This window comes from Hyla sarda, chromosome 4 (genome assembly GCF_029499605.1).
Source record: "Hyla sarda isolate aHylSar1 chromosome 4, aHylSar1.hap1, whole genome shotgun sequence".
NCBI lineage: Eukaryota > Metazoa > Chordata > Amphibia > Anura > Hylidae > Hyla > Hyla sarda.
Window position 1 is genome coordinate 331,118,928 of NC_079192.1, and position 15,220 is coordinate 331,134,147.

At 41.8% G+C, this 15,220-nt stretch overlaps 1 protein-coding gene across 3 annotated transcripts in view; it reads left to right on the forward strand.

Moving 5' to 3' along the window:
* The window catches only part of FNIP1 (folliculin interacting protein 1), a 100,374-nt gene extending 85,833 nt beyond the window's left edge, over positions 1 to 14,541 (forward strand). For all 3 annotated transcript variants that reach the window (XM_056575078.1, XM_056575080.1, XM_056575079.1), the window contains 6 exons: positions 2,721 to 2,890; positions 6,691 to 8,095; positions 9,891 to 10,059; positions 10,147 to 10,344; positions 10,538 to 10,653; positions 13,271 to 14,541. In XM_056575078.1, the coding sequence (XP_056431053.1) occupies positions 2,721 to 2,890; positions 6,691 to 8,095; positions 9,891 to 10,059; positions 10,147 to 10,344; positions 10,538 to 10,653; positions 13,271 to 13,349 (2,137 nt within the window). In that variant the 3' untranslated portion in view covers positions 13,350 to 14,541. The remainder of the gene's footprint in view (positions 1 to 2,720; positions 2,891 to 6,690; positions 8,096 to 9,890; positions 10,060 to 10,146; positions 10,345 to 10,537; positions 10,654 to 13,270) is intronic.
* The last annotated feature ends 679 nt before the right edge of the window (positions 14,542 to 15,220 follow it).

A 15,220-nucleotide genomic window follows, 5' to 3' on the forward strand; every position in this document is an offset into this window, starting at 1 on the left:
TCACTGTAGAATACTGTATTTCTAGCTGACAGTCTGCAGGATATAAGTAGCCATAATAAATAGTCTATAAATGAGGCTTGCTTATTTTTGCCACAATATCACCCTGAGTAGCTTTAGCCAAAGTAGATTATCTGTCAGCTTGGACCGGGGCAGCTCATCATGTGTGTCAGGCCCAGACTTTGTGAGATATTTGCTCCTCAGGTCACATTCCTCAGCATGGTCATTGTTGCCTAATATAGCTGTATATATTAAAATTAGTTTGTCACTGCTCCAAAGTATTTACCACCATTTATGGAACGTGGCATGGTTTTATGTACAGACATATTTTTCAAAGTGGTAGAGATACATATCATATTGTATTTCCTTTTGGCAATGTTCCTTCAGTATATGAATAGCACATTTGTCCTCTCTCTTTGGTGATCAAGTAGTATCTATTGAATTGCAGGTATCTAGTTGGAAAGTACAAGTGCACAGATGGCTCATAGTTGTGATTGGTCCTCTTTGACGTTGTTTGTTTTCTGGTATGGTTTGTGTATTGTATAAGGAGATCACAATGAAGGATATTTATCATGCTCTGTAGTAGATTTTTTTCCCCGTAAAAAGTTGCATGTACTTGCGCACGTGCGACTTTATGTAGGCTTCATTAGTTCATTTATCGCTGCTCCTAGCGCAGTCTTGTCAGCTTCATTCATTCATTCATTCATTCATTCTTTCACCGCCGTCGGTTCCTGACATGTCCCGCTGCTCTGCTCCAAGAAGATGAGGAGCAGACACCGGGAGGGGGAATAAGCACACTGGGGCCAAGGGAATTATTATAAGCACACTGGGGCAAATTAATTATTATAAACATACATGGGGGCATAAATTTGGGGGACAAAGAAGTAGTTAAAAAAAAACGCCGAGAGCCCTGAATGGATCCTCGGTGCCAGCCATTCAGGGCTCTTGGCGGGGGATTTAAAATTGAAAGTTTACACAGTAGTATATACATCGCAGGGGAGCGGAGCATGCTGCCTGCTTCCCTGCTTTATAACTGCTGATCGCATCGGCTCTCTGAAGTGAGACCTGGTGCGATCAATCCCTTATCCCCTGTACTACTACCCCCAACATGGAACAGACATGTTCCGTGATGGAGGAAGTAGTACAAACAATAATGTAGCCTTCCCAGCCACCTGCAGACTCCTGCAGCAGGGGAACTACTACTCCCATCATGGAAACAAGTCTGTTCCATGATGGGAGTAGTAGTAGCCATACATTCAGACACACACATTCACACAGGGTTGATAAAGAACTACGGCTATTAACATAAGGGAAACATTTTCTGCTTTAAAAAATGCTTTTGTAAGCTGGTTTCCCGGTTTTTGCTTATGTGTGATTTATTTATCAAGGTCGTGCGACTATTTGATAAAAAGGTCACATGTAAGCAAAAGTAAGTTAAAAAAAATTGTCATATAAAAGCCATACGCGTGAAAAGAATGATAAATCTCCTTCAATATGAATACGCTCGCAGAGCAGTCAGATCTTGCATTCTATGTAACAGAAAAACGGGTTATCCAGGAAAACTTTTTTTTTTTATATATCAACTGGCTTCAGAAAGTTAAACAGATTTGTAAATTACTTCTATTAAAAGATCTTAATCCTTTCAGTACTTATGAGCTGCTGAAGTTGAGTTGTTCTTTTCTGTCTAAGTGCTCTCTGATGACACTTGTGTCGGGAACCGCCCACTTTAGAAGCAAATCCCCATAGCAAACCTCTTCTACTCTGTGCAGTTCCCGAGACAAGCAGAGATGTCAGCAGAGAGCACTGTTGCCAGACAGAAAACAACAACTCAACTTCAGCAGCTGATAATTATTGAAAGGATTATGTTGGCTGTCCGGACATGCTGAGAGTTGTAGTTTTGCAACATCTGGAGGTCCGCAGGTTGAAGACCACTGACCTAGGGTTTCCCAAACTAGCTGACTAACTGAAAGATGACTCAAGCCCCCTAACTTGAATATACATGTGGTTAGTGTGGGTGATCCTGAGTAAAGTTATGTATAGGAGAGGTAGTATCAGATGAGGTAAAAGGGAATAATTAGATGGCGAGGGTCTGACAGGGCACTGAGACCGGATGGGAGACATGTATAGGGGGGGGGGGGGGGGAGTAAAAGGGGGAAAAAAAAATTGTTAAAATATAGATAACAGACAAAGAGAAATGGAGATGTGATTTTAAATAAAATGTAAAATTGTTGTTGCAAATAAAGTTAAAGGAAAAAAAAAAAAAAAGATGTATTCCTTCCCCCAATCTGTTCAGCCGATCCACACTGGAGGGGGGCTTGAAGACTATCTGCACCTCTGAGGTGTCCCTTGGGTCCCATTCGTGTCGCTCCTTTTATCAATATTTATTTCCTTCATCAATATTCATTGTCCTGAATCCCCCAGTAGATGTTGTGGTGAAGGATCATAGTTTGATTTCAATTGTCCAATCCTTTCAGGGGAGAGAAGTCGCCTCTATTTAGAACACATTTGCACCTGGGTATTATGGAGAAATAGTTGTCAGATGGACAAGCAAACATCTCTTTAAAGTATATTGCCAGATCTAGTGCTGCGGATTTATCAGTTAGACATTTGTTTTACATGGTTTGTGATCATTGTAGTAAATGCTGTGGACGGAGATGCCCTTCTATTGTGACGTTGGTATGGAGATACTGTGCGCATGTTAAGCATATGGGTTTCTTTTTCAGGTTCCTTTCAGCTCTTCTCACCGCTGTCCTCACAAATCACCTGGCATGGGTCCCTACTGTGATGCCCAATGGACAACCACCCATTAAAATCTTCCTTGAAAAACACTCATCACAAAGTGTAGACATGCTGGCAAAGACTCATCCATATAACCCTCTATGGGCACAGCTGGGTAAGTTCTATATCCCATAAGGCCTGAGGATTATTAAACCTGCCGATAATACTATAGTTATGCTTTTTAACCTAACAAGATGATGACTAAGACAGATAAAATAATTCCTTACATCTAAAAGTCAGAAAGAACTGATGGAAGGCCAGGGCATTGTGATGCGTGGGTCTGAGAATGAAATGCGGCCCCTAACCCTGAGGAAATAGCCAGGGGTCGGCTGGCTGGTAGCCATGCCCTCTCACCCTCACACCAGCACTAATAGGATATATAACAAAGGCAGAATACATAGAAAAATTACATATATATATATATATATATATATATATATATATATATATATATAAAAAATGTCATATAAATTTATACCCCAGGCCCCTATATAGGTCAGGAGAGGTGACTCTACAATCCAGGGACTCCCAGGTCATGTCTTCTCTAATTGGAGTCATTCCCATCTCTTCGCCATCTGACTGTCGTGAAGACTTCTTCTAGCCCACTCACATAGGCCGCCATTTATCATTGTCTTTAGATCATTTTTTGTGTGTCTACAAAAGACGCAAAAAAAGGCGCAATTAGGGTTTATTTGCACCTTTTTTTTTGCACCTTTTTGTTTACACATTTCTGCTGATTTTGAGTTGCAATCCACTGATTTTGGCAATACACATGATATGGAAGGGTTTTATGAACTGCGCCTTATTACAAAGGCGCAAAGCCACTAAAAAGTGCCTTGCAGGCATCTATCATTGTAGGTGTAAGTGAAGCATTTTTCTACACTTTTGTGTGCTGGTAATGTGTAGGAGAACCAGATTTATTAAATGGTCACAGAGCATTTAATACATTTTGTGCAGGTCACATTTTCTGAAATTTCTCTCTTCACATACACCACAAAGCTAAGTCTGGGCTGGTGTAGTTTTAGAGACTTTTCAGTGGCTTTGCGCCTTTTCACAAATAGGCGCAGTTCATAAAACCCTTCTATATCATGTTAATTGCCCCAAATCAGTGGATTGCAACTCAAAATCAGCAGAAAAGTGTAAACAAAAAGGCGCAAATAAATCCTGCTTGCACCTTTTTTAGACACAAAAAACAGTCTAAAGACAATTATAAATATCTGCCTCTAAAACTGCACCAGCCCAGACTTCGCTTAGCTATTTGGTGTATGTGAAGAGTAAAATTTCAGAAAATGTGACCTGCACAAAATGTATCAAATGCTCTGTGACCATTTAATAAATGTAGTGATCCTACACATTATCAGCACACACAAAAAAGTGTAGAACAATGCTTCACTTACACCTACAATGATAAATGCCGGCCATAGTATTCACAGCACCCAATCCCTATAATTTCACCACCCAGATGCAGAAGTCCCTACACAGTAAGGCTAGGTTCAGACTACAGAATCTCCGGGCAGAAAATTTCCACCCGGAGATTCCGAGTGCGGCCAGTGCTGACTGAATCAGTCGGCTCTAGGACCGCGCGGACACTGCAGTCTCCAATAGACTGCAATGTGTTCCGGGCGGATTTCTGCCTGAAGAAAGAGCAACGCCATTCTTCAGGCGGAAATTTCCAAGCAGATTTTCCGTTCACAAATTCTGGTGTGAATTTGTGAATGGAAACCCATTCACTATACTATACATTTTAGCAAGCAGAATTTTCGCCTGCAATTTCAAAGCGGAATTGCAGGCGGAAATTCCATAGTCTGAACCTAGCCTAACTCCCTAGGGATGCAGCTGCTTACCAGTCCAAATGACCAGGTCACTGCGCTGGGGCCTGCTTTGTATGGGACCTTGTTAGGGGTTACAGTGAAAGCACAGGAACGCTATGTGCGTGGCAGTGGTTGCCGGACAGGCCACAAGAGGCTCTGTGGTAGGTGTAAATCACTGGCACAGGTAAAGAGCAGTACAGAGCATGACTAGACCGCCAGTGCATGCACTTCAGTAAAGCGCTGTTCACAATTGCCATACACCACAACAGAAACACAATGGACCCCGTTATAGTCAGTGGGGTTGGTCAGGTGTCCAGCCTGCAGTGGATCCAGCATGGAGTCGTTGTTGTTGTTCTGCTGCTTTGACGGAGCAGAAAAATGGAAAGTCCAAGTGGAAATGTGAACACGGCCTAAAAATGGTGTCAAGGGCCCTGGGCCAACAGTCTGTGTAACCTGAGGGACTATATATGTCTCTCTGCTCTGTTGGCCAGTTCTGTGTAAAAACTCAGGCTTTTTCACCTGCTAAAATTGCAGGAATAACTCGTTGACATGGCCATGGAAATAGTGATCATGTACTGTGTGGGCACACTTGCTATGTGGCATTATTGTGTCGGTTTGTGCTGCTATGTACTTCGTCTGCGTGGGCACAAAGATTTCAAGGATATAATTACTATGTGGATAAACTGGCAGCAGGAACAACTGAATTGTTGAGCAAATCTTTCCTACTGGTTTGCAGATTTGCATGTCATAAGAATGCAATGGGCAAATGTATTTATACCAGTTCTAGGGGCGCATAGTAACCAATGACCCAATATGTCAGTAGTAATCCTAATATTACTATTTATATTTTAATGTTAGAAGGGCGCCTAATTCTGGGTGTGGTGCACTTGTTCTGGTTTCTTGAGCTCTGCTGCCACCTGCTGTATGTTTTTCAGTATGAAAGAAAATGTTCTATGTTATTTTAAAGAAGATGGAGTAAAATGTAAAGGATTCTAGACCTGATTATTGCAGAGTATAGTCAAGGATGATAATGCCGTGTAGTCCAGGATTGTATTTTTCTATGTAGTTAGCTCTTATTCATTAACAATATTGCTTTTACATTTTAATGTATCAGAATCTCCCCCAATGGAGGTGCAATTTTGGAGATGCCCTGACTCAGTTGTCTATCCATCACACTATGACCTTTATCAAAGTCTCTGACCTTTTATTATTGCCAATTTTTCTAGCTTCAAACACATCGGGGGGGATTTATGAATAATGGCTGTGGTATGTGTGTTTTTTTACTCCTTTTTTTTCATGGGTGGCTTTTTAACTCACTGCACCAAATTTACAAAAAGGCGCAAGTCGGGCTATAAATTTGGTGCAATTTCCAAAATGTGTGAGTGTTACAGGAAGCTCTTTCAGAGGTGATTCCTTGTGTGTTAAACTTAATTGTACCAAATATCCAGACTTTTAAACATGTCCATCCTAACCATATTGAAAAATATTTCTACATTTAAAAAATATATATATATATTTTTTTATAGGAAATAAAAAAATATATATTAATTTCAATAACAAGGTGGCCTGCTTATATTGAGTAATTTCAAAAACATTTTGTAATGTGTATTTTCTATAGCATTTTTTTTATGGAGGTGATTTACGCCTTTTTAAAAAGGGTTTGAGACAAATTTTGCACCTTTTTAAAAAAAAAAAAAAAAAACTGCATCTTCATAAATTCCTGACCACTGCAAAAACCCGACTTAACACGCATAACGCCGCCAAGGAAAGCAATATGTGTAAATGAAAAGGCGCAAAAAATGCACTGCGCCAAATATTTGCGCCAAATTAACCCCAGAAAACAAGGGTAAAGTACTTCATAAATACCCCCCATCAACTTCAAGAACAAACTGTTCACTAGCTGCCTAATATGCCCAAATCCTTGACAGGTGTTCCTGTAGGGAGAGAATCAATGTTATTCACATCACCAGTCTGTGATTTCAATGATATGGTTGATTTATGGGTATATCAGAGTTTAAGAGTCCACATACTCCAAAACACATACACAAAGCAGCTCTATTAACTTGGCATTGTAATCTATTTACTGAGCCCTTTTCTCTTATAGGAGATTTATATGGAGCTATTGGGTCTCCAGTGCGGTCATCACGAACGGTTGTTGTAGGCAAGAGGCAAGATCTCGTGCAGAGGTTGCTCTATTTTCTTACCTACTTCATCAGATGTTCTGAACTTCAAGAAACCCACCTCCTGGAGAGTGGGGAAGATGAAGCCATTGTCATGCCTGGCACAGTCATCACCACCATGCTGCAGAAAGGAGAGGTGGAGGAAACAGACTATGTGCTGATCACAATGCACAAGAATAAGGGATGTTTGCTGAGCAGTGAGTCAGAGGTAATGCGGACTTCTGAAAATAAGTGTCAGTGTTGCCAGTGTCCCCTCACTGACCAACAAAACAACGACTTGCTTCAAGAAAACAATCCAAAGAATTCTTTTTCAGAGGCAGTGGAGGCAAGTAAAGATGGGAGCCAGTTAGTTTCTCAATCATCCAGCCAAGAGGAAGCCGGTTACACTGAAGTCTATAAGGATATGTCAAGAACTTGTCTGGACACCAAGGTAGAAACGGTCATTAACATTGGGGCAGCTCCATTGGACAAATGTGTCTTGGCAGTGGGGAGTCTTGAGCCAGCAGTGCAGGGCTTGGAAAATGAAAAACTACAGGATGAAGGCCTGACTATCAAAGGCACGAGAACTAGTGAAATTGGTATAGAGAAGAAACCCCCTGACAAGTCTGCTGCTGTGCCTTGTGACTCTGGCCATCTTCTGAACAAGGTAAAATTTCAGATTGGCGATTCTATGTCACCTGACTCTGATATTGAGATAAAAATCCAAAATGTAGCAGATCAGATGCAGAAGCATCAGCTTAATCCAGTGCAGGAACAGAGGACACTTTCTGATCACCAGTTCAGTGTGGCAAAGCCAAATACTGAGGACCAAAAAGCTGGTGGCTCATCTGAAAAGCTTTCCCGGGTGGCAAGCAAAATCCAGAACTGGAATCCTTTTCATCCTGAAAACATTAGCATGTTTGATGAGTATTTTCCAGAAGATGGTTCTATTGAGGCAAAGATCATTGAAGAAATTCCAGAAGGAGACGCAAAAAAGTCTGATCATGACAGCGACTCTGGGTGCTCAAAAAAACTTTGTGAAGCAAATGAACCAGCTTCTGGTGTAACAAATTCAGTTCTTCCGAATTTATGCAAAAACTGCTTTGCTGAGCAGGACCAAAGAGACAAAGTCTCTGTATCTGTCCCCCATGGGGATAAAGAAAAATCTGACAGTAGTTGCAAAGTTGCAGTGGGCACTGACTGGGACATACCGAGGAACGAGAGCTCAGACAGTGCCCTGGGTGACAGTGAAAGTGAGGATACAGGCCACGAGCTTCTCACACCAAGTATCAACTACTACGGGGCCGAGCAAGAAGAATGGATGGAAGAGGAGGAAATACAGTTTCCAGGGTGAGAATTTATGTACATGTTGTGCAGGTTGACTACACACTTCGTTACTCCTTACGGTCACATGAGAGATACAGTGCAATAGACCACAGTGGTATTTCTCTAGTTGCAGAATACTGTACAGTAGTCCCCCAACATACCATGGCCCCGACATACGATCATTTAAATATATGATGGCCTCTCAGAGGCCATCGTATGTTGAAGACAGCTTCTGTGTGTCGGGGCCATCACAAAAACGGCTATCTGGTAGCGCTGACTGCTTCAGCTGCCGCCAGATAGCCGTTTAATGTGCCCCGCTCATTGATACTCACATGTTCCGCTGCTCTGGGCAGTCATTTCGCCACTCCACTGCTACCGCTAACCTTCGCCGTCGCTCTCAGTCACCGTCATCACGTCGCCACTCACACAGCCCTGTCGTCCAATAGGGGCAGCATGAGCAGTGACGTGATGACGGCGACAGAGAGCAACCGCAGGGCTGCGGGGACGTAGTGATACGGCATTAGAGTAGTGGTGAACAGACGAGCCGGAGCAGCGGGCACATGCGAGTATATACCATGGTACAAATCCCTCGACATACGATGGTTTCAACAAAAGATGGTCTGTTTGGAACCAATTACCATTGTATGTTGAGGGACCACCGTATCTGTATTTACTGTTTACACATCTTATATTGGTGTAAGCTGTGGAAAGCATTCATAACACCCCAGTTACCCGGACGTTCATTGGGCATATAAACTTTTTTTTTTTCTTTATAGGAAAATGTCTTTCTTCTGTGCTTTCTTATACAGATGCATCGTGTTATACCACACAATAGGGAAGATTCATCTAGACCTGTGTTGAGGAAAAGTTGACCAGTTGCCAATAGCAAACAATCAGATTGCTTCTCTTATTTATTAGAGGCCTTTTCAAAAATGAAGGAAGCAATCTGATTGGTTGCTAAGAACAACAGGTCGACTTTTACTCTGCAAAGGTTTTAATGAATCTCCCTTAATAATCTCCCTATGGGTGTTCCAAACCAATATAGTGGCAAATGTTACAGCCTTCTGTGACATCTGCCACTGTACAGTGGGACAGACTTGTATACTTGTCTAGAAGCCAGCAATAACACATAGTAAGGTCTGGTTTACACACTGTACTCTAATAACTGTAAATGGATGATGCAGTAACATTCAGCTTTAGCCTCATATTAGTGCCCAGGCATTGCCAATACCATATATTCGGAAGCTGCATCATACAGTATACTACCCTGTTGCTCCATTTTTCTCCATGAACTATGGTCAGTGCTGTCATGAAGATATCAGAGTGTCAACAATGCACACCCACTGCCAGTTGTCATTATTTGGTATTTACAGTGCCTTGCAAAAGTATTCATCTCCCCCCCCCCCCTTTTTTTAACTCTTTTTTTTGTATTTTGGCGCCTCACAACTTGGAATTAACATGGATTGTTTGAGGATTTATTTAATTTATTTATTTATTTTTATTGTGAAGCAAACAAATAGGACAAAATTACAGAAAAAGTCAGTGTGCATATTCCCCCCCCCCCCCCCTAAAGGAAATAGTTTGTAGAGACACCTTTTGCATCAATCACAGCTCCAAGGATTGGGATTTTTTGCCCATTCCTCCTTGCAAAACTGCTCCAGCTCCTTCAAGTTGGATGGTTTGCGCTTGTGAACAGCAATTGACCACAGATTTTCGATTGGGTTGAGATATGGCCATTCCAACACATTTACATGTTTCCCCTTAAACAGCCCAAGTGTTGCTTTTAACAGTTTTTCTGAATTTTTTCATTTTTTTTCAGATCAAAACTGGTGGAAGTCAATTCGGTAAAGCCCAATATAGCTAACTTTGGGAGATCCCTGTTAGCTGGCTATTGCTCATCCTACGTACCAGACTTTGTTCTGCAAGGAATAGGAAGTGAGGAGAAGTTAAGGCAGTGCCTGATGTCAGACCTGTCGCACGCTGTACAGGTAGGTAATGTGTTCATATGGGAGACGGATAAATGACTACTGGCTCTAGCTTATGGGTTAATGCACTTGTTTGACTTTCTTCCATAGCATCCAGTTTTGGATGAACCCATCGCAGAGGCTGTCTGCATTATTGCAGACGTGGAAAAATGGTCAGTACAAGTGGCCAGTAGTCAGAGGAGGACGACTGATAACAAGTTAGGCAAGGAGGTGCTGGTATCCAGCCTGGTCTCCAGCCTTCTTCATTCCACCCTCCAGCTTTATAAACACAACTTATCAGCAAACTTTGTGAGTATAGTTTATACCGTTCTCACTATTTGGGAAGGTGGGTAGTTGTATAGTGCGGCTTCCATTTAAAGCCTGTAAACTACAGTGTTGACTTCCTAGTATACCATAACGTCTATCAACAGCTGCTTTAAAGCTTGTTCTGCCATTGTTACAAACCTCATTTGTATTCTTAATCCCTTTATCCCTCTGTTAGTGCATCATGCACCTGGAAGACAGACTGCAAGAGCTGTACTTCAAAAGCCGTATGCTTTCCGAATATCTAAAAGGACAAACCAGAGTTCATGTGAAGGAGCTCAGCATGGTGTTAGGGTAAGAGATGTGAAGACTTCAGTACCTGGATTGACACACTTGCTAGCTTTAAGACTAGACAATATCAGTCTAAGGCAAACCTCAATATGTCTCTGACAGTGTTTCCCAACATGGGTGCCTCCAGCTGTTGTAAAACTACAACTCCCAGCATGCCCGGACAGCCAAAGGCTGTCCAGGCATGCTGGGAGTTGTTTTACAACAGCTGAGGCACCCTGGTTGGCAAATGCTGCCCTACGAGGTAGAAAGTTGTAGAGTATTTCAAGATAACAGCATGGACATGGCACACATACATTTTTATTTATTTTTTCTTGCTTAAATGACCTCATTCACCACAGTCTTTAGTGCTGCAGCTTAACCCCTTTGCTGCAAATGGACATACATTCACGTCCTTTTGCGGCTCCCGAGGTATGACGCGAGCTCAGCAGGTGAGCACACATCATACCCGGTGGGTCCCGGTTGTTATAGTCAACCAGAACCCACGGCTAATGCCAGATATCACCGATCGGACTGATGTCTGGTATTAAACCTTTAGACGCGGCGATCAAACTTGGAGGATCCCTACCTGCCTCCTTGGCGTCCGATCGCCGAATGACTGCTCCATGCCTGATATCCAAGCAGGAGCAGTCAAGCGGCAGAAACACTGATCAATGCTATGCAGTGAGATAGCAGTGATCAGTATGAGAGATCAGTATAATGCATTTTATAAGTCTCCTACGGGGGCTATAACATTGCAAAAAAAAAAAAAGTGTAAAAAATCAAGTGTTAATAAAAGGGATTTAACCCCTTCCCTCATAAAAGTTTGAATCACCCCCGTTTTCCCATTAAAAAAAACAACTATGTAAATAAAAATAAACAAACATATGTGGTATCGCCGCGTGCGTAAATGTCCGAACTATAAAAATATATTGTTAATTAAACCGCATGGTCAATGGTGTTCACGTAAAAAAAAAAAAAGTCCAAAATAGCGTATTTTTGGTCACTTTTTATACCATAAAAAGTGTTTAAAGAGTCCGATCAAAACAAAAATGGTACCGATAAAAACTTCAGATCACAGCGCAAAAAATTAGCCCTCATACCGCCTCTTATATGGAAAAATAAAAAAGTTATAGGGGTCAGGAAAGGAGTTGTTATAATAGAGTAGTTATAATTTTGGTTTTTTAGTAGTAAAATAAAATCAAACCTATATAAATTTGGTATCCTTGCGACCGTATGGACCTACAGAATAAATATAAGGTGCAATTTTTACTGAAAACTGTGCTGTGTAGAAACAAAAAATGTGTTTCTTGTTTCGCCGTACATTTTGTGGTGAAATTATTAATGATATTACAAATTAAAATTGTTGGCTCAAAGAACAAGCCCTCATATGGATTTTTAGGTGGAAAATTGTGTTTTTTTTTTTTTTTTTTTCCCTCCCCTCCTCACGTTCTGAAAATTACAAGTGCATAAAATGAAAAATCGCCAAAGAGGGAAGGGGGTTAAATAACTAAACAGTTAAAATCTTAACAGTTTGAACATTACTAAAGCTTTTCCATAAATGTGAGAAGTGAATAAAGTTAAAAGAAATATGTCAGCCCATTTATGGCCATCTCTGACAGCATTCTCCCTAGTGTGGTGGCCGCACACAGGACGGTTAAGCTGCAGATTTTGTTCAGCGGAAAGGCTATGGCATTTCCACCAGTAAATTCATAGCTGCAAATCTGCACTAAAGTGAACTTGCAGCTGCAATCTGGTTTGCTTTAATTCCTGACAGGTAGTTATATTTTAGTGACTACATAGTGTCTTAGGAAAGTATCGTTTAAAGGGGTTATTCAGGATTAGAAAGACTACGCTGATTTCTTCCAAAAATTCCACCACGTCTGTCCTGGTTGTGTTTAGCATTTCAGCTCAGTTCCATTGAAGTAAGTGAAGCCAAGTTGTAATACCACATACAACCTGAGGACAGGTGTAGTGCTGGTTTTACCCAGAAATTGCAGTTTTTTTTGTTCCTGAACAAAAAAGGGGCATTCCGCCCCTAGACATCTTATTTCCTATCCAAAAGGATAAGGGGATAAGATGTCTGATCATGGTGGGAATGGCTGCTGGGACCTTTGCGATCTCTGGGCCGGCACCCTGGCGTTCTGAACACTTATATTCAGGATGCCAGGTTTGTGGTGGCCATGCTCGTGATGTTAATTAAGTGGTGTGGCGTGGCTTCACGTCCACCAAAACCCGGAATTCTGAATATAAATGTTTAGATAGGGAATAAGATGTTTAGGGGCAGAGTACCCCTTTAACCCCCTCTCTTGGCGTTTTGTTATAAGAGCTCCCTTAGGCTTCTTTCACATTGCCGTAAGGACACGGCTGTTGGGGGAACTGGGGGGAACAACGGGAGAAAAAATACTTCAAGCACAGTCTTTTTCTCCCACTACAAAATAACGGCACCTGAAGGACACCATTATTGTAAATATGATCCATCGGGACCTGTTATTGCCCTTTGTGCCCTGTCCCGATAATGGTCGTTAAAGGCGAGGTACAACGGCAGTGTGAAAGTAGCCTTACTTACCCATCGAATAGTCTTATTGTCTTTTTTTCTTGTGTAGCCCAATAAGTAAACTGCTGTTTCTGTCCTTTCTTGCAGAATCGAATCCAGTGATCTTCCGTTACTTGCTGCAATTGCCAGCACTCACTCTCCGTACGTTGCACAAATCCTCCTGTAAAAGAGAATATGGAATTGCCCCATGAGCTAGAATGGGGAGAGGACGATGTCTTATTGCAGTATTTTGTAATAGCAGTTTAATAGACTCCACGTGTAGTATTTCAGGAAGATAATCACATTGCAGGAGATTTTCCTCCCATCTTTTCTAGATGGGAGTCAAAATGGAAGGAAGACAGAACTTCTCGATCATGAGAAATAAAAGGCGTACATTTATGGGTCCTTATTACAGCAGCATTTCAGACGCTTCTAAAGACTTTGGAAACATTTTCTTCCTCTTTGTAACTTTGTATGAACTTTTTAAAAATCATTTTTGTAAATAGGGTGAACAAATGTTAAGAGTGACTTTGAATGGCTGCTTCTTATAGTATGAATCTCCCTTTTATGTAACAAGCTTCCCTTCCTGGCGGAGCAGAAAAATATTACTCTAGATAAACAGTTGTCCCTGATTTAGCAAGATGTCACCAAAAAATGTGCAAGGTCTGATGTAATCTTGGAAAGGTAAGAAGTGTTGCAGCTTTACAGACAACATATATGATATAACCATGTGTAACACAGTACAGCAATAGGATTCCTGTGCAGGGGACTGAACTTCAGAGGTGGCTCTTTACTATGAGCCGAGTCCTCATGTTAACACTACTTCTTAAAATGAATCTTTCTCCTCCATAACAAGGGGCGGCCATATTGTGGGCAGAACATCAATTCATGGAAATGTTGCGTGTGCGTTTGTCAATAATGGCCTTTTCCAGTATATGTTAATTTGTATGTATTATTATTTCTCCATTACACAGGAAGAACCTAAAAGATGTTCCTGTCGCCTCTCCCAATGTGTCTGCTTCAGTTTAGTTTTCCTCCTGGAGTACATTTATAATCGGGTCTTACCACTCTTCTTAATAAGGTGTGACTTAACGCACTTACACTGTCCACAGTGATCAGGCAGTGCTGCACTAGGTTGGGACACGTCCACATAGACCAGGGGAATAGGAACACCTAGTTGTACATGTATTCATAAATTTCCAGTAGGGCTGCACCATATGGGGAAAATGTGCGAATGTGATTATGGGCCTAAATATTGCGATTTTGATATGCAATGCGATATAATAAATGAACAGTCAAATCCCCCCATTTTACGTCAATCTTCTCCATTTTACATCTATCCACCTAATTTATGCCCTCCTCCCATCTCACATCTCCCCCATTTCTATCTCCCAACTGTCATATTCTCCCCCATGGTCACATCTCATCCTCCATGGTGACATCTCTCCCCCCCCGTCACAATCTCTCTCTCCCCCCCATCACAATCTTCCCCTATGTCACATTCTCTTCCCCATATCACAAACTCCCCCCTGTCACAATATCCCCTCCATGTCACATAACCACCCACCCCCTGTAGGTAGTTTTTTGTACTGCAGCAATACACTTGGTTTCCCGAATGGTTTTCAAATCTTCCACTGGACCCGGGAAACCCAGTGTGTTTGCAGCCGAAAAAGACCTTTCCCCATCAGCCAATCACTGGCTTGACACGTGACACCACTGTGGCCAGTGATTGGCTGAAAAGGGAAAGGTCCTTCTACTTATATAGAGAGGAGACACCGGACCGCCCGGAGACTAACGGCATCTGCAGGGAACAGGAGTAGGTTAGCAGAAGTTTTTATTTTTATTTTCTCCCTGTGCCCTTTTACTTAGCTCGGTGTTTTTCTACCAGTTGCGAAACTACTACTTCCAGCATGCCCGGAGTTGTAGTTTTGCAACAACTGGAGGCACCCTGGTTGGTAAACACTGACTTTTAGTATTTAAATTAGTTTTTACCTGCTCTGGCTGGCCCCATCTGCAGCAGCACACATGAGCCGACCCGAGCAGATAATCGCAAGTTTT